General features: G+C 37.5%; 1 protein-coding gene across 1 annotated transcript in view; it reads right to left on the bottom strand.

The window, feature by feature from the left end:
- Positions 1-810: 810 nt before the first annotated feature.
- Positions 811-20,552, bottom strand: part of LOC126419148 (serine protease gd-like) — a 309,601-nt gene continuing 289,859 nt past the window's right edge. Inside the window, exon 9 of the mRNA XM_050086257.1 lies at positions 811-1,520. Within this exon, the coding sequence (XP_049942214.1) occupies positions 1,297-1,520 (224 nt within the window). The 3' untranslated portion in view covers positions 811-1,296. The remainder of the gene's footprint in view (positions 1,521-20,552) is intronic.

Raw genomic sequence — 20,552 nt, forward strand, 5'->3', positions numbered from 1 at the left:
TGCCCATTGTTATACCATTATTGCTCAGAATCCATTGCCATGTGCTATGTCCTTATTGGAGACCTCAATTGAAGAACTTGTCTTAGGAATCCACTAATTATTTCTGTCATATCACCAGCATATCTTTTCCTTTAAATGCAGGGACACCTGTGAATTTCTATGTACCCCATGTACATATTTCTTTTGTGAAATGACTACCACCTGCCTTTGTGAAGTGACACTGTCAAACTGAGGGGGACCAGAGGTGAATTTGAAAGCCAATTAGTGAGCATACTACTGTTCAGCACAAAGTGCCCATCTGAAATAATGTCTTCACATCCATTACTTTATAAATTATCCTCTTTGCAAATGTCATATTTATGTAAACTCATGCTGTCCTTCAAACATATCCTTCTGCCCCAAAAATATGTCTGATAGCTTGGGTATAACAAACCACTTCTTTTGAATCATTTCACTGTTCAATGCCTACCATATATGGTGGATTATTTTCTTCACTTTTATAAAATTTACTGAAGTAAAGTCTGTGTTGTTACATCTATAACTCAATATACATTCCTCTTACTGTTCTGTTTAGAAGTAATTCTAAAACTTATGAAAATTTTTCTTTTTATGTCTTGTGTCTCTACTCACTACAGTCTTATAGTTCTATTTTCCGCATCTCTTCAGACAGCTATTGGTATTTTTATTTGATTTATGAAAGTAAGTGGAAACAAGTTTACAAAAATATATTTGCTTATAATAAAATTATAATAATACTGTCATTATGCATCAAAATTATGATGTGCAGTCAAAAATCACATCTAAATAAAGTAATTTTATGAGGTTTTAATTTTTAAAAATCTACAAATTACATCCTGAGTTCAATGTTCTGGAGAATCTTACATACAGGCCATAGTAAGGTTTAGCAACTAGAGGCTCAAAAAAACTGATTTTCTTCTACTGCAAATCAAATGCACATTTAGTAACCATAATAGAATTACAGGTTGGTTTCAGTTTATTAACATGTATGGCAAAGCACTATCTATAGCTTCCATCAACTTTTGTACTTTGTATGGCACACACACTTACTTTCAAATTGCTACTGAGATCATATTCTTCCTGGAACATATACAGTGCTGAACACATCAACCATAATCACTAATGTGTGTCATCAGTTTTCACAGCACAGCATGTAACCATAGTCATGGCTTTTGTCTTCTTGAAAATACAATAAATACAATTAAGTTTAGATACAACAATCACTATATTCTCTTAGTTTTCAGGATCACCTGAACGTAAGAGGCAATCACATTTATGTTATGGTTGATCTTCTAGTCTCTGTGCTATTTGCAAAATCCAGTTCTGGAACTTTGCAACATCTGTGAACACAATGTATTGCCTCAAGTCACAGCTCTGTGTTTCGGGATCAAATAGTGAGAGGCTTACAATTCCACGCAGAAACCATTGTGTATCACTTCCTCGCCCTGGATCAGAGGGAAGGAAGAGACCACCTCCACTGTCACCTGAACAGGGCCCTGTATCTGTTGACAATAGAAAGTCAGAGTTCTACATTCAATATTATTGACATTATGTCACAAAATATTAATAAATATATAAGCTTCATCACGGAGGGCAAAGAAATTGATAACAAGCTTCACATACACAGCAAGGAAATGATAATAGCTTTTCTGTACTTTTGTATCACTCTGCCAGATGAGACCTTGCTTTTCCATACTGCCATAAAGGTAAACTATTAATCAGTTCTATCAGTTACTTTTATCTATATTACATAGTAAGTAAATGTATTAGTGCCTGTTCCAGTTCAAATACCAAAAGTTTTGCTTCTTGAATCATATTATTCATTATCAGTAGAATGTTCTTAGAGGAAATCATGCACTTAGGTTAAAATCTGTTTATAACAAACACTGGATAAACTTCATTTGTCTGCAATGCTGTTTCACTTAAGGAGCATTTTTGTGTGCCCATCCTCTGCAGCAAGCACAGATTTATAATTAAATAATAATTTATAATCAAATTATAATTTATAATTAAATTATAATTTATCATCAAAAAACACCACTTGCAGCACTGTATTTAATTTCTCCCAGATGCATTTTGCCTTTTTACACTTTAAGGCATAATCAGTGGGAATTATAATGATAACAGTTTTGTTGTGATATGCGGTGAACTCTTTTTGTAATCTACAGATATGTCTTGTTTTTTATGTAAAAAAGCAATTACTTACAGTTGGCCTCTGTATTTCCTCTCATCTGCTCACTGCTGGTGGTTGCACTACAGCTCAATTTATGAAACATAAGCATGTTTTTATGTTCAGAACTTTTTTCCTTCCCTCTTTTTTTATCTTGTTTGCCTTTATTTTTGTGATGCAATTTCATTTTTCTGTCACTAATTACACATACTTGATTGAAAACTTTGATTTCATTATGAGTCTTGTCCTGTTTGATTTGCACATACATTTTGCCAACCTAACAAAATATATGCTGAAAATTTGTGTGTGTGTGTGTGTGTGTGTGTGTGTGTGTGTGTGTGTGTGTTTTAGGCCGCACCTCCAAATCGAAACAAAGTTGGTCCATTGTAATATGAGACACAATTTAGGTAGAATGAAAGACGATACAGCTGCAGTAGTTTGGTTCGAGTTGTAAGCTTAGCAGTTAAGCTTTTACCAGGTAGCCATTGCTATGCGTCAGGCTCTCCGTCCATATTTATACGGGTACCCTTCCTTTTTCACGTGCTTCGTCTGGTTTGAATCGATTGCTTATTTTGCTTTGATCTGATAAGTGCCGTTTTCTTTGTTATACATGTTTACGTCACTCTAAGCTGAAATGCATTACTGTACTGTAGTATGCATTGTTTGTCGCATTCTGATAGTGCGTGTTTACGGCCTGTCGCCGCTCGCGACATGGCTTGCTTTTGTGCGCGTTACCGCTACTTAAAAAAAAAAAAAAAAAAAAAAAAAAAAAAAAAAAAAAAAAGAGGAATCGTCTCATTAGCGAAACAATGGCAGGAGACTGCTATTTGTTGTTACTTACACTGCTGCTTTCTTTTATAATGATCAACAAGAATCAAATAATAGACTGCGTATGATAGAACATATTCTGAACGAGAGTTAGGCTTCTTTAGTACATCAAATTCTGCACAGAAATTAGTCATCTTAGATTTAAAAATCTAGTCAGTTGCCGTGCTTCATTTCTTACTGTATCACTATTAGGCATAAGAATAACACGAATATAAACATGACACGATACGTATATTCTTCCGCGTTTGCTGTTGTCTCACTCTAGTTTCGTAGTTTATTAGGCAGACAGGATTTAAATGAGATAGCAGCAAACACGAAAGAATACATCGCAAAATGTTTATATTCATATTATTCTTATGGTGAAGAGAATACTGCATATGATTCACATTTCATCAGGTTCCTATTAGCCACCATCTCTTTTCACAGGTAGGAAAAAATTCAGAACGTAGTGTTGGCCATATTGACAAACATCCCTAACAGTCTTGCCAGTCGGATTTTCATAGTACATTGGAATTCTGCTACATTCGAAGATGAACAATACGGAATTTGTATTTACTTTGTTGGATATGAAAATGCAGTGGTCGAAATTCGGGGCGGAGACAAAAAAGCTCGTCTTGCACTTTTTTAAAAATTTGTTTACTGACGCAGAGGTTTTTGCGCCAGTATTTATCTTTGTGCCTACAAAGTATGCCTGTGTAGCGCTAAATATATTCGACGGCAGAAGTTAGTTGTGGCGGCACCTACCAACATTTTTCGGAACTTCCGCTTGCTTTGCACTCGACTCTAAGCCGCAGGTGGTTCTTTGGATTACAAAAACCGGAAAAAAAGTGTGGCTTAGATTCGAGTAAATACGGTATCTGCCATCACAAGTGCTACGCTGTAATTGATATACACCTGCAATCTAGTATATATTGCTGGCTTTTGTCAGTTTTGGGGTGTATTTTTGGATAGAAATGTCTGTTGTGTATGTTATATTTATTCCATGTCTTTTGGAAATGTTTGTGACTATTTGCCAGTTTGTATTTGTATGTGATGGTATACCATCTTGCATTTGCTGTTATTTTTTCCTGACTATTCTGTATAGTTGTTATGGTACTGAATCAGGGTGTATACGACCCGGGACATCTGGGAAAAACCCGGGAATTTTTTCGTCTGGGAGAAAACCGGGAAAAACCCGGGAATTTTTTAGAATTCCGGGAACTTTTCCTTGTTTTAGTCACCAGTTAAATTTTTGTTATTTTGACTGGTAAGGACCAATACTCTAACGAAGGATATTACTGTATCCCGCTTCTGCAGAATAATGCTGCAGCAAAAAAACATGAACGAGAGAAAAAAAATAAATAAATAAAACTTAAGTTGCAAAGGAAATGCGCCATATACAACAACAAAACACGGTGTTCATACAAGCGTCTGCCAACCAAAGTGTGTCAAAGGCATTAGGAAGAATATGTAGTGCTTCCTAACAACAAATTGCCTCTGATGAGGTGACATGACAGCTATTTACATTTGAGCATTTGCGGGCGGGCTCTTGCGCATGCGCAGTTGAGTCGCTTGTGAGCAGTACGCTCTCCCGCTGCAGGCTACAGATGTGTGGCTGGGCGCCACTATCTAATTGCTCCGGTTCGGAAACATTGTAGATCCAGGGCTGATGCATAGGGCAGTCTTGAGTTGTAGTGGGGAGGTGGGTAGTCTCTACGGGACCTGTGTTTACGTTTAGTGATTTTGCTGTTTCCTCTTCGTTTGTTGCTCTTGCATTAAATGAAAACAAAAATCGGATTTCTGTGGCCGGGAGCTACCAGATGAATTAAAATACGTTCGCATAGTTACGGAAGGCTAAAATATGTTACTAGTTTCACCTTTCTGACAGTCAGGCGTTAATCACATTGCAGAACAACGAAGTTATTTTTCTCGGTTTGCTAAAGGGATTTGGCTTTTATTAATATTTTGCGCTGAGGCAGTCAATTTATTTGAAACGAAGTGTTTAATTTCACACTGTTGGCTAGTTTCAACTGTTTGCTTCATTTTAAGTGCACATTTTTCATCTTCTGGCTCGTTTGGCATTATGCCATAATAAAGAACCAAACACGAGATAATACAGTACTGGTACTCAAGAAAATTTACATCCGAATCTGGATATACGATTGTGCACTTTAAGCCGAATTATGCATTTTAGTATGGTTCATGAAATTCCGATGTCCTTGAAGTATCCTTTGATGTCTTGTTTCTTTTATGACATAATGCAAGATCTTTTAATGTTTTACACGTACGAACGTGCAGGCTTCCTGCGTCACCGTAGCTGCGCATGCGCAGTGACGCCTGTTATCTGGCGCTCTCTGGCAATTGCTGAAACGAACCAATTTCTAGCAGGTCACGGAAAAATATTACGAATGGTGGTTTGAAAAGTGTTACTTTCAAAGTAAATTTCCTTTTACGCAAGATGAACTATGTGCGAGAATGTACGATGAATTTCTTAAATCACAGAGCGTTTGACTCTCATCTAAAAATCAACTCTTTGAGGATGACCATGTAGAAGAATTTCGAGCCCAGAAGATCATACCTTTACGTCGTTATTAAAAATTTTACTGGCACATTTGTGTGATTTATCTTAAAGTGTAACACGCGCAAAATGATCAGCATTATATGTGGAAGCTTAGCTTCTCTTGTAGCTTATTAATATTCGAGACCAATATTATTTGTGAAAGCTTTGTTTTTCTTCTAGCAAAACTATGTATATTAATTTAAACCATTAACTTTTCTTTTTGTGTGTCCGTGCAACTTAAGAGTGATCTTGCTATTGGTTGACTACCCTACGTGTCCTGTGCCCTCATCAGCTGCCGAGGTCAAGTGACATGAGCTATGACTGGCTTACAAAAGCGCGTCGCAATCTCGATTTCTTTACTTCGGAAAGTAACATGCCGTGTTTGGTGGAATTCGAATTTATACCTCTGTAAAATGAAGAAATGCAGCCTACATGTTGCTGCACATCAAAGATCTTTCTAAAACGTGTTTTCCCCCCCTGGGTTTAGTTTCCTAAGTTACCGGCAAATTCTACGTCTCTGTAGAAAACCATAAACATTCTAACAACTGATAAGTTTTACAGTGCCGAGAAAAAGTATACTGTCATTTAACATGGAAAATGTGTATTTTCACCCAGGAGAAAGTGTATTTTCAACCGGGAAACCCGGGAATTTTTTTTCCTTGTTCACGTATACACCCTGTGAATGAATGTGGTTGTGTTTGGTTCCGTTGTGACATTAATGGTTTTCTACTTTATTTTATTTTTAATTTTGTTGTTTAACTGTGTGACTATGTTACAATTGTACCCATTGTTTTGCAAGAAAATTACCACATACAGAAAACCAAAGCAGGAAAAGAACACCCAGTTGAATGATCAAATACTCGTGCCAAACAACTCATTGCTTACACTAATAGATAAATTAATAGTTTAACACTACAACACAGGGCTATAATAATAATAAATAATAATAAAACCCGTGGAGGCCCGGGAAAAGAATAGGCCTCCGGTATGTTCTGCCAGTCGTAAAAGGCGACGAAAAGAACGAACCACTAATAGGGCTAACCCCCCTTTTAGTGTGATTAGTTTGTTCAGGACAGAATTAAAGAAGCCTCAGACAAGCGCCGTCATGGTCGGGGACGACGTTTGAACCCTATGCCCGCCCACAATGGTAACGACACTGCTAGCCAACTGGAAAATGATTTAAATCCAAATAGAGGTGTTTTGCAGGATATGCTACCTGCAACCACCCTAGAAGGAAAACAAAGACAGAGGATGAGATGGTCAGATGAAGTTAATCGACACCACATGTTCTGTTATTACCAAGCAACAAACCTAGGAACCAATACAACTGGATACAGATCAAAAGTATACACAACATTTATTACCAGATACCCAGAATTAAAATTTTTAACAGAACAACGACTAGCTGATCAGATCCGTGTAATAATCAAAAATAACAGGATACCCCAGTCAGAATTAGATAACATCAAACAACAAGTACAACAAATACTGGAACAAAATAATGTGCAATCAGAAGAAGAAGAAAATACAGTAATGGACTCAAACATCCCAGAGCAAACAGACAAAGAACAGTCAGAGGAAAATGAAATCTTAAGACAGCCACCAGAACAAGCACAAAAATGGAACACGAAGTGACCCACATGTTAGATATAGAAGAAAAATTTCAGCTGACATATATAGAATACAAAGACACAAATACAGACATTAGACCATTCTTGCATAGACCGCCAAATAACCCACAAATAGAAACAACAATAAAAACTATCAACACAATCATACACAACAAAATAAATGAAAACAACACTATGGAAGAGTTACAACTATTGGTTTATATAGGAGCACTCACTACACTAAATACACACACTAGGCAGAGATCAGAACCAACCAACACACACACAGAAGAAACCCACAAAACCAGCATGGCAACACAGGCTACAGATCAGAATAGAAAAACTGAGAAAAGACATCGGACAGCTAACACAATTTATAAGAAATGAAATGTCAGAAAAAAACAAAAAAGGTTAGGTAAAATCTCACAACAAGAAGCGATAGAGCAATTAGATGAAAAGAAGCAGAAATTACAAGCATTGGCCAAACGACTTAGAAGATACAAAAAAAGTGAAAATAGAAGGAAACAAAACCAAACATTCAACAAAAACCAAAAGAAATTTTACCAGACAATAGATAACACACACATTAAAATAGACAATCCACCAAACATAACAGACATGGAACACTTCTGGAGCAACATATGGTCAAACCCGGTACAACATAACAGGCATGCACGGTGGATACAAGCAGAAACAGATACATACAAGATGATACCACAAATGCCCGAAGTGATAATTTTGCAACATGAAGTCGCCCAAGCAATTAATTCTACTCACAATTGGAAAGCCCCTGGAAAAGATAAAATAGCAAATTTCTGGCTAAAGAAATTCACCTCAACACATTCACATCTAACTAAATTATTTGACATATACCTAAAAACAAAGATGATGTGACTTACCGAACGAAAGTGCTGGCAGGTCGATAGACACACAAACAAACACAAACATACACACAAAATTCTAGCTTTCACAACAAACGGTTGCTTCGTCAGGAAAGAGGGAAAGATGAAAGGAAGTGGGTTTTAAGGGAGAGGGTAAGGAGTCATTCCAATCCCGGGAGCGGAAAGACTTACCTTAGAGGGAAAAAAGGACTGGTATACATTCGCGCACACACACACACACACACACACACACACACACACACAGACACAAGCAGATATATTTAAAGACAAAGAGTTTGGGCAGAGATGTCAGTCGAGGCGGAAGTGCAGAGGCAAAGATGATGTTAACGCCTGGAATCCTTACCCAATCTGTTACCCCCGGAAACCATCCTTGTAACCATTGATGCCACTTCCTTATACACAAATATTCCACACGTCCAGGGCCTCGCTGCGATGGAGCATTTCCTTTCACGCCGATCACCTGCCACCCTACCTAAAACCTCTTTCCTCATCACCTTAGCCCTCATCCTGACCCACAACTTCTTCACTTTTGAAGGCCAGACATACCAACAATTAAAGGGAACAGCCATGGGTGCCAGGATGGGCCCCTCGTATGCCAACCTATTCATGGGTCACTTAGAGGAAGCCTTCTTGGTTACCCAGGCCTGCCAACCCAAAGTTTGGTACAGATTTATTGATGACATCTTCATGATCTGGACTCACAGTGAAGAAGAACTCCAGAATTTCCTCTCCAACCTCAACTCCTTTGGTTCCATCAGATTCACCTGGTCCTACTCCAAATCCCATGCCACTTTCCTTGACGTTGACCTCCACCTGTCCAATGGCCAGCTTCACACGTCCGTCCACATCAAACCCACCAACAAGCAACAGTACCTCCATTATGACAGCTGCCACCCATTCCACATCAAACGGTCCCTTCCCTACAGCCTAGGTCTTCGTGGCAAACGAATCTGCTCCAGTCCGGAATCCCTGAACCATTACACCAACAACCTGACAACAGCTTTCGCATCCCGCAACTACCCTCCCGACCTGGTACAGAAGCAAATAACCAGAGCCACTTCCTCATCCCCTCAAACCCAGAATCCACCACAGAAGCACCACACAAGTGCCCCACTTGTGACAGGATACTTTCCGGGACTGGACCAGACTCTGAATGTGGCTCTCCAGCAGGGATACGACTTCCTCAAATCCTGCCCTGAAATGAGATCCATCCGTCATGAAATCCTCCCCACTCCACCAAGAGTGTCTTTCCGCCGTCCACCTAACCTTCGTAACCTCTTAGTTCATCCCTATGAAATCCCCAAACCACCTTCCCTACCCTCTGGCTCCTATCCTTGTAACCGCCCCCGGTGTAAAACCTGTCCCATGCACCCTCCCACCACCACCTACTCCAGTCCTGTAACCCGGAAGGTGTATACGATCAAAGGCAGAGCCACATGTGAAAGCACCCACGTGATTTACCAGCTGACCTGCCTACACTGTGATGCATTCTATGTGGGAATGACCAGCAACAAACTGTCCATTCGCATGAATGGACACAGGCAGACAGTGTTTGTTGGTAATGAGGATCACCCTGTGGCTAAACATGCCTTGGTGCATGGCCAGCACATCTTGGCACAGTGTTACACCGTCCGGGTTATCTGGATACTTCCCACCAACACCAACCTATCCGAACTCCGGAGATGGGAACTTGCTCTTCAATATATCCTCTCTTCCCATTACCCACCAAGCCTCAATCTCCGCTAATTTCAAGTTGCCGCCACTCATACCTCACCTGTCATTCAACATCATCTTTGCCTCTGCACTTCCGCCTCGACTGACATCTCTGCCCAAACGTGTGTGTGTGTGTGTGTGTGTGTGTGTGTGTGTGTGTGTGTGTGTGTGTGTGTGTGTGTGTGTGTGTGTGTGCGTGCGCGCGCGCGCGCACGAGTGTATACCCGTCCTTTTTTCCCCCTAAGGTAAGTCTTTCCGCTTCCGGGATTGGAATGACTCCTTACCCTCTCCCTTAAAACCCACTTCCTTTCGTCTTTCCCTTTCCTTCCCTCTTTCCTGATGAAGCAACCGTTTGTTGCGAAAGCTAGAATTTTGTGTGTATGTTTGTGTTTGTTTGTGTGTCTATCGACCTGCCAGCGCTTTCGTTCGCTAAGTCACATCATCTTTGTTTTTAGATATATTTTTCCCACGTGGAATGTTTCCCTCTATTATATTAAATTATTTAACAGTTACACTGCAGACCCATACGCATTCCCTGATACACTTACACATGGAATAACTTATCTGAAACCTAGAGATCAAGCAGACACAGCAAACCCAGCAAAATATCAGCCATAACATGTCTACCAACAATATACAAACTATTAACTTCAGTCATTACACAGAAATTAATGACACATACAACACAGAACAAAATTATAAATGAAGAACAAAAAGCCTGTTGCAAAGGAGCACGAGGATGTAAAGAGCAACTGATAATAGATGCAGAGGTGATATATCAAGCTAAAACCAAACACAGGTCGCTACACTATGCATACATTGATTACCAAAAAGCTTTTTATAGTGTACCCCACTCATGGTTACTACAAATATTGGAAATATACAAAATAGATCCTAAATTGATACAGTTCCTAGACATAGTAATGAAAAATTGGAAAACCACACTTAATATCCAAACAAATTCAAATAATATCACATCACAGCCAATACAGATTAAGCGTGGAATATACCAAGGAGACTCATTAAGTCCTTTCTGGTTCTGCCTTGCTCTGAACCCACTATCCAACATGCTAAATAATACAAATTATGGATGCAATATTACTGGAACATACCCACACAAAATCACACATTTGCTATACATGGATGATCTAAAACTACTGGCAGCAACAAATCAACAACTCAGCCAATTACTAAAGATAACAGAAGTATTCAGCAATGATATAAATATGGCTTTTGGAACAGACAAATGTAAGAAAAATAGCATAGTCAAGGGAAAACACACTAAACAAGAAGATTACATATTGGATAACCACAGCGACTTCATAGAAGTGATGGAAAAAACAGATGCCTATAAATATCTAGGATACAGACAAAAAATAGGAATAGATAATACAAATATTAAAGGAGAACTAAAAGAAAAATATAGACAAAGACTAACAAAAATACTGAAAACAGAAATGACAGCAAGAAACAAGACAAAAGCTATAAATACTTATGCTATACCAATATTGACCTACTCATTTGGAGTAGTGAAATGGAGTAACACAGACCTAGAAGCACTCAATACACTTACACGATCACAATGCCACAAATATAGAATACATCACATACATTCAGCAACTGAAAGATTCACATTAAGCAGAAAGGAAGGAGGAAGGGGATTTATCGACATAAAAATGGCTCTGAGCACTATGACACTTAACATCTGTGGTCTTCAGTCACCTAGAACTTAGAACTACTTAAACCTAACTAACCTAAGGACATCACACAACACCCAGTCATCACGAAGCAGAGAAAATCCCTGACCCCGCCGGGAATCGAACTCAGGCGCGGGAAGCGAGAACGCTACCGCACGACCACGAGCTGCGGACTATCGACATAAAAACCCTACATTATGGACAGGTAGACAATTTAAGAAAATTCTTTCTAGAACGAGCAGAAACTAGCAAAATACACAAAGCAATCACTCATATAAATACATCGGCTACACCACTGCAATTTCATAACCACTTCTATAACCCTTTAGATCACATAACATCAACAGATACGAAGAAAGTGAATTGGAAGGGGAAGGCACTACATGGCAAGCACCCGTATCATCTAACACAGCCACACATCGATCAAGACGCATCCAACACATGGCTAAGGAAAGGCAATATATACAGTGAGACGGAAGGATTCATGATTGCAATACAGGATCAAACAATAAACACCAGATATTACAGCAAGCATATTATTAAAGATCCCAATACTACAACAGATAAATGCAGACTTTGCAAACAACAAATAGAAACAGTAGATCACATCACAAGTGGATGTACAATACTAGCAAATACAGAATACCCCAGAAGACATGACAATGTAGCAAAAATAATACATCAACAGCTTGCCTTACAAAATAAACTTATAAAACAACATGTTCCCACATACAAGTACGCACCACAAAATGTACTGGAGAACGATGAATACGAATTATACTGGAACAGAACCATTATAACAGATAAAACAACACCACATAACAAACCTGACATCATACTCACCAATAAAAAGAAGAAATTAACACAACTAATCGAAATATCCATACCCAATACAACAAATATACAAAAGAAAATGGGAGAAAAAATTGAAAAATACATCCAACTGGCTGAGGAAGTCAAGGACATGTGGCATTAGGATAAAGTTGACATTATACCAATTACACTATCAACTACAGGAGTCATACCACACAATATCCACCAGTACATCAATGCAATACAGCTACATCCAAACTTATATATACAACTACAGAAATCCATAATTATTGATACATGTTCAATTACCCAAAAGTTCCTAAATGCAATATAACATATACCGTACAGTTAAAAGGAAGTCATACTTGATCAAGGTCCGCGCCACTTTCCATTTTTGACCAGACATAACGTCCGAGAAAAGAAAGAAATAATAATAATAATAATACCCGACCCTCTTTTCATTCAATTGTCCACGAATCTCTCAACAAAACATTTAAACCAAAACTCGAATCAGCTGAACACCAAAAATTTCAACCATTCTCTGACCAGCTGTTACATATTCAGCATTCTAACAACTCACCCTGAATAACCACTAATACCCCACAAAAAATAAAATTATAAAAAATAAAAAACACACTCATACTCACACAAAAAAGAAATGAAATATGTTAGTTTCTACCATATACTATTTAGGCTGGCAACATTTATGTAAAAAAAACCAAACGGGACGTGACCCATCGTAAACTTAAAGTAGTTACATCTCAAAATCACAGTTTTTGGTCAAATAAATGTAATTAGTGACAGAATACTGATAGTACATCACAACTGTATGGGCAACAAGATGAAAAGTGGGAATAAACAACTTTGGAATATAAAAACATGCTTACATTTCGTAAATATAGCTGTAGTATGACCTCCAGCATGTGACCAGATGAGAGGAAACACAGATGCCAACCAAAAATGTAAAGGACTGTCAATAATCACCTATTTACATGAAAATGAGGTGTGAACTGTTTCCTAATCAACATATAATACATATGAAAACAAAACTGTTATCATTCCAGATCCCACTGATGATATGCCTCAAAGTGAAAAACAGCGAAACGTGTATGGGAGAAATAAAATCCAGTGCAGCACAAGAAGGCATTTTTTTAATTTACAAAACAAAAATTTTTACTTCACTTATGGCTAAGTATTGGAGAACTTTGCATTTATCTACAATTAAAAATGCAGGTTTGATTTTGATTAAGTTTACACATGTTATTCAGCGTTAAAAGTTATGGCCACTAGGTGTAATTTGCTTACACTTATCTAGGAATATAAACAGAACTGTAACAGGCCCCTAATATGTAGAAATGTGTATACCTGTGCAATTATTTACAATAGCATGGCCATGTTGACAAATGTGCATGGTGCCGCAGGTTATTTAACTGATTGGGATTGATGTGTGTAAGTTGTGAACTGAGTTTAAGTGGACTAAGTACAGTAGGTCAGAAGAAGGAATTCTCAGTTAAGCTTTCCCGTGGATATATAGCATATGTTCAAATAGTAGAGAACTACAGAACAAGAGGTGAAGCACATGAATTGAAAACTGAATTGGAGCAATTTTGGGTAGGAGTGGAGGAATGGAAGAACGGATGAGGGGAAAATGTATAGAGGAAAATGGTGGAAAGCAAGCTCAAGAACATATGTAGCATCTAGCCTCTTTAAGAGGAGCCCCTCATGTTCAGCTATGGGCAGAAATATGGCACAGCAGACCGTTAATACAAATTTAAGGGATGTGTTGGAAAATTAGCTAAGTGGAAAAAGAAATGTCTTGGTGCTAGGTAACTGTCATGAGAAGGACACAGGCCAAAAGCACTAAGAAAAACTAGGGTCTATGCATCTGGTCAAAATATTTTAGAAACTAGTTCTAACTTTGGCCTAGTAATAGAGGATATTGAGGCACTGATTAGGGATTAAAGTACAAAGGTCCAGGTATCTATAGTTGGTGTAGAATGGAGAATAAATTTTTACAAGTGATCTAGGTGCTGGACTACACTGAGGTAATGCAGTGACATGATAAATCCTGGATACACAAAGCTGTCAGACAAGTTAACCAGAAACTGACTGGTTTTCTGCTAACTGGGAACAGCTCACATTGGTGCTGCCCCAGCTAGAGACATGATCTACACCTTAACAGGAGGGGGGAAAGATAAGATTATTTGAACTGATAGCTGAAAATTTAACAGTGGCCACTGTCACTAATGGTAGAATTCCTGTGATTACAGTTGAGGGGTAAGCTTTCTTTAGCCTAAACACCATACTGTTTTAAAAGAGGTCCAAATAACTGTAGTGCCACACAGAAAAGAAACTAATTTAAATAAACCTACCGTCATGCATCAGAATATTAGACGACTATGGAAAAGTCAATGAATTTTTTATCTGTTTAGAAATGTCAAAAGGATGTTTATGTACCATATCTGCCTGAGCACCATGTAAATACAGCAACCACTATGTTAAATGCATAGTACTATAAATTAGCAACCTATTTCTGCAGGGGACATACAGAGAAAGGAGGAATTGACGTGTATGTTAAAAATAATATCAAACATACATCTATTTAACATTGTAGTTTCTGCCTAGAACAAAAATTGGACACCTGTGATTTTGAATTGCTGCTACTGGAAAAATTGTGTGTAGTAGTTGTTATATGCAGATACCAATTGGGGCACCTTCAAAAAACCAGAACTTTCCTACTTTATTAATACAAAATTTAATATACTTATAAATAGTTTCTGTCAATCTTTAACAGAGTCTGTTCCCTGCTTTTCCATGAAAACAATTAACTATGGCAGTAATAACACACAAAAAGTCTTTGATTACAAAAGTAATTTGAATATCATGTACATGGAAAACAAAATTATTCGAGATGTGTGGGAAAAACAAAGATGTAGGATTCATTTCATATTACCAGAAATGCTGTGCTATCTTAAGGAAAGTATTTAGAATATTCTGTATATAATGTCTGAAATTAGTAAGTAATATAATACAATTAAATCAATATGGGTAACAATGGAAACAAAAATCAGAAAACCAGTTAAATATGAGAACTAAATTACTATAGAACACAGCTAAATAAAACATTATAGCAGTCTGGCAGTCAATGTATCTAATATTCACTTCCTGGGAATACCTCAGATAACACCCATAAACAGTTCAAGGGATAAAGCAGTAGAATACATGCAGGGAGCAAAACCACATATATATGGCCAAATCACAATTACCTCATACTCTGCCAAAGAAATCAGGAATGTAAAAAAACCTCCCTCAAAATCAAAAATCTCTCATGGAATTGATAGTATACTAAGTAAAATCCTTTTCTTCATATACGTGAAAGGTAGTCAGTCATAAATGCAATGCATCATTATCACCGGAGATATTTTCAGATGACTGAACTATGCTACTGCCAGATTCCTTTACAAGAAAGGTAATAAGATAGGTGGTACTTTTGGCTTCTCTAAGGTTCTAAAGGATTACATAAGGCAAGACTAACAGCACACCTCACTCAAATCAGACAATTAGCTAGCTTAATTTGGATTTCACAAATGTCTCATTTCTGTGACTCATCTAATGCCTTTGGTTGTGTAGTTCACAGTATCCTCCTAGAGGGGCTCAGTTATTATGGTATTAGGAATCTTGGTGGTAACTACTTTTCAAAGGAATACGGATTCTAACATTTAAAAACTCAGGAAATCTACACTATGAAACAGCATTTTCAGAATGGGGAATAAACACTACTGTTGTATCATAGATCTCAATACTGGGTCTGCTCTTGTCCGTGCGGCAGATGGAGAAACTTTCAACACTTCAAAATATAGATAATACTTTCTTGGTAATTACTAACTGGTTCTTTGCAAATTCTGCAAGTGGACTGTCACTGAACTCTGACAAAAAACAATGCAATCAATTCAGTACTACACAAGGACTGATCACACGTTTAAAAATAATAAATGATATTAACAGAAATGGAAAATCTTAATTCTTAGGTGTTTATACTGATAAAAATAGAAAGCCACATGTTACAGATCGTATTAAAAAATACGAGGTTTGTAACTATTGCATTACAAATTGTATCAGATTTTGAGGACGGACATATTTATGTTGTTTTAATTCACCAAAATCCCTTCTTGTTGCTGGAGTCCTCAGTCTCAAGACTTGCTTGATGCAGCACTCAGTAAGAGTTTCTGCTGGAAGCCACTTCATTTCTGATTAACTACTTCATCCGACACCCATTTGAACCAACTCAACTCCAATAAGGTCTTGTTCTTCCTCAACGAATTTTACCTATCACGCGTCCCTCCGTAACCAAACTGACTACTCCCTGATGCTTCATAATGTGCCCTGACAACTGATTCTTTCTTCCAGTGTGTAGCATAAATTTCTTCTTCCCCCAATTCAATTCATTACCTCTTCATTAATTACCCAATCTAATGTTCAAAACTATTCTGTAACACCACATATCAAAAGACTATTCCCTTCTTGTCTGAACTGCTTTTTGTCCACATTTCAGTTCTGCACAAAGCTACACTCCAGACAAATATCTTCAGAAAACACATTTTCTCTTTTTCAGGAATGCATTTCTTGTTATTTCCAGTCTGCACTTTATATCTTCTCTATGTATCAGTTAGTTTGCTGCTCAAATAGCAAAACTCATTAGCTACTTCCAGTGTCTCACACTTCTTAATCTAATTCCCTCAGATTGACCTAATGTAATCCTACTGTATTGTTATTCTTATTTTACTTTTTTATGTTCATTTTATAGCCTCTTTTCAGACAATATCCATTCCACTAAAATGATCTTCCAAGTTCTTTGCAATCCCTGACTTATTTACGATGTCATGGACAAACTTAATAACATTTTTTTTATTTCTTCTCCTCAAACTTTAATTCCTTTCCAACTTTCTTCTTAGTTTCCTTTACTGCTTGTTATACAAACTGAAGGCACCAGAGAATCGGTAGTGACTCTGCCCATGTTTAATGGTGCAAGGTGTTCAAACAACGAAGTCCAGGATGGAATAGCAAAAATATTATTAAAAGTAGTGGCCATGTGGTGTGTGTGTGTGTGTGTGTGTGTGTGTGTGTGTGTGTGTGTGTGTGTGTGTGTGTTCACTCCCCCCCCCCCCTCCCCCCTTCCCTTCTACTTCAGGAGAAGGCGCAAGATGTTTTGAACCAGATGAAACAATAAGAATGTAAGACAAGGATACAGCTTTTTCTCTTACTGTTCAGTTTTCCCTTACTGTTCAGTCTGTGCATCAGAGACAATATGACAGAGATAAAAGAGAGGCTCAGGAATGGGATTAAAATTCAGGGTGAAAGAATATTAACCTAAGATTCGCTGAAGGCATCGCTATTGTCAGTGAGAGTGAGGAAGCATTACAGTGCATTTAATAAAATGAACAGTCTAATGAGCACATAATTTGGATTCAGATTAAACCAAATAATGAGGAAAGTAATGAGAAATAGCCAAAATGAGAAGAGCAAGAAACTTATCAGAATTGGGGATTACGAAGTAGAGGAAGTTACGGAATTCTGCTACCTAGGCAGAAAATAAAACATGGACAGAGCTAAGATGACACAAAAAGGAGATATCAAAGGCAAACATGGCATTACTTTTTAAAAAATGCCAGTGTCAAACACTTGCCTTAATTGGAGTAAGAAATTTCTGAACTTTACATTTGGAGCACAGTATTGTGTGAAAGTGAATCATGGACTGTGGGAAAACTGTTTAGAAGAGAAATGAAGCTAGAAGAGAAATGAAGCATTCAAGATGTGATGCTATAGAATGATGTTGAAAATTTGGTGGATGATAAAGTATGAAATTAGAAGATTAACCATAGATTTGATGAGGAAAGGGATGTGTGAAAAACACTGATGATAAGAAGGGACAAGATGATAAAACATGTCTCAACACATTGGGAACATCTCTCATAATACTTTCGAGAACATTCTCCAAGCCTACAAATGCAAGACACTTAGGTTTGGCTCTCTTCAGTCTGTCTTTTAAATTACATTTAGTGTCAGTATTTCCACATGTGTTCCTACATTTCTCCAGAACCCAAAGTGAACTTCCCTGTGAGTCAGCTTCTACCAGTCTGTGCATTCTTCTGCAATAACTGCCATCAGTATTTTGAAACCATGGAGTCTTGAGCTGATGGTCGTTGTGTAATATTTAGATTGACAGCACCTTTGGATTTGGAATAATTACCTTCCTTATGAAGTCTGAAGGTATTTAAAGAGCCTCGTTATCTTGGATAACGGATGGAATTGTTTTGTTGTGGTATGTTCTTCAGAGGCCCTCAATAATTCTGAGGGAATGTTGCCTATTCCAAGGACCTTATTTCAGCTTTAGTCTTTTAGTGCACTTTCAAATTATTGTTGCTGTGTCATACCTTCTATCTCATCCATATTTACTTCCTCTTCCCTTTTCATGAAACTGCCTTCAAGTTTGTTACCTTTGTATAGTCCTTCTGTATATTCCTTCCACTTTTCAGTCTTCCACTCTAAGTAATACTTATCATCCACATTTTTTATATTTATACAGCTGTTTTTCTTTTCTCCAAATATTTCTTTAGATCTATCGTTCCCATAGTCACACATGCTTCAACAGCAAACAAATGTCTTATGGAATTATGTTGTGAAATAAATTGTCACTGAGGAAAAACGTGTTTGTTGCATTGAGGTTTATAATCAGTTTCAGATGAATTACCCACTCTAGCATTTCTTGTAGACAGTTCTTTAAACACTTGGGCAACCTGATAACAACAGCCTTACCGTAAGTTTACTTCCTTGTGAAGTTTGTTATCAACGATTAATCATAGTTCAAAAACTACAGTAACATACATAAATATAACACTTCAAGGAGAAGTGACTTACATTAACTATTTGCGGCCTTAATGTGGCACAGAAAGCATTTAAGTATTCTGTCAAAAAAACTTTTGACCACCCCAATGCAATGATGTACAAGGGAGAGCTGCTGCTAAGTTCTTGGCTTTTCCTAGTTAAAACTGACATAGAATAATGCTGATGTTTTGATTGTACTTTGTTCCTTGCATTATGTGTGACAGTAATTGCACAGCAGTAACATTGGTTTTTATTTTCCTGTGCATGTTTTATCTGAACATGCCACAAGAAAATAGATATTAACAGTGAAAGAGTTGTGCTGTGATTACTTTTCTTTGTAGAAGGGAACCAGCCGAATAAATTTATGATGCTGATACATTGCGTGGTAACTGCCCACCCTATTCTACAATCAAAAATTATGTTCCTGCATTTAAAACAGGGCATTTCAGCACCGAAGATGGAGATGTTCTGGAAGGCCAACTCCAGTCACAGTTCTGGAAACTATGGATGCTGTTCACGCCACAATCCTGGATGATCAGAGGGAAACTACTAAAAAGATAGCAGAGGCTCTAGGCATATCCCAAGAACATGTGGGTAATATTGCTCATAAGATTTTCAATATGAGAAAGCTCTCAGACAAATAGATTCCAAAATGGGTCAAAAGCAGACCAAAAGCATGAACAAGTGGTTGCTTCATAGTCCATGTTGGTCCAATTTCACCAGGATCTGTGGGATTTTTGGACTGTCTCACCATCGTGGAACAAACATGGTTATACACTTATGATTCAAAGACCAAGAACAGTCTAAGAATGGAGGCACAGTGGTTCTTCATGTCCCAAGAAGTTTAAGACACAAAGATCAGCAGACAAGTTTCTTGCAACCATCTTTCAGGATAAAGATGGAATCCTAGTTATTGACTACTTAAAACATGACGAAACAATCATCACAAGGTACTATACTGAACTTCCAACAAACTGAAGAAGTAACTGGTCTATCAACATTGAGAAAAGCTGAGAAAAGTAACCCATTTTTTGCAACACAATGTCCTTCCTCACTAGGTTACCATCACATAGCAAAAACTTACAGATCATTAGTTTTAAATCCTTAAACATCCACCTTATTCATGCTCCTAGGGTTTAATACACAATAATATTACCTTCAAACACAAACTGAAAGGCAATTCCTCCTATAGTGTAGAAGAATTTCTGAAGGTGTAATGATATTAGTTTTCTTTTTAATATTACAGAAAATTTAATTGAGGATACAATATTTGTTGCTGTCCACAGTGGCTGTGTTTGAGGAAAGTGATCTGTCAAACTATTCAAATTGATAACATTTTATATTGCAAAAAAAATGCTTTTTGAAGCTTTCACAGGCTCC

Source organism: Schistocerca serialis, chromosome 9, assembly GCF_023864345.2.
Source record: "Schistocerca serialis cubense isolate TAMUIC-IGC-003099 chromosome 9, iqSchSeri2.2, whole genome shotgun sequence".
Lineage (NCBI taxonomy): Eukaryota > Metazoa > Arthropoda > Insecta > Orthoptera > Acrididae > Schistocerca > Schistocerca serialis.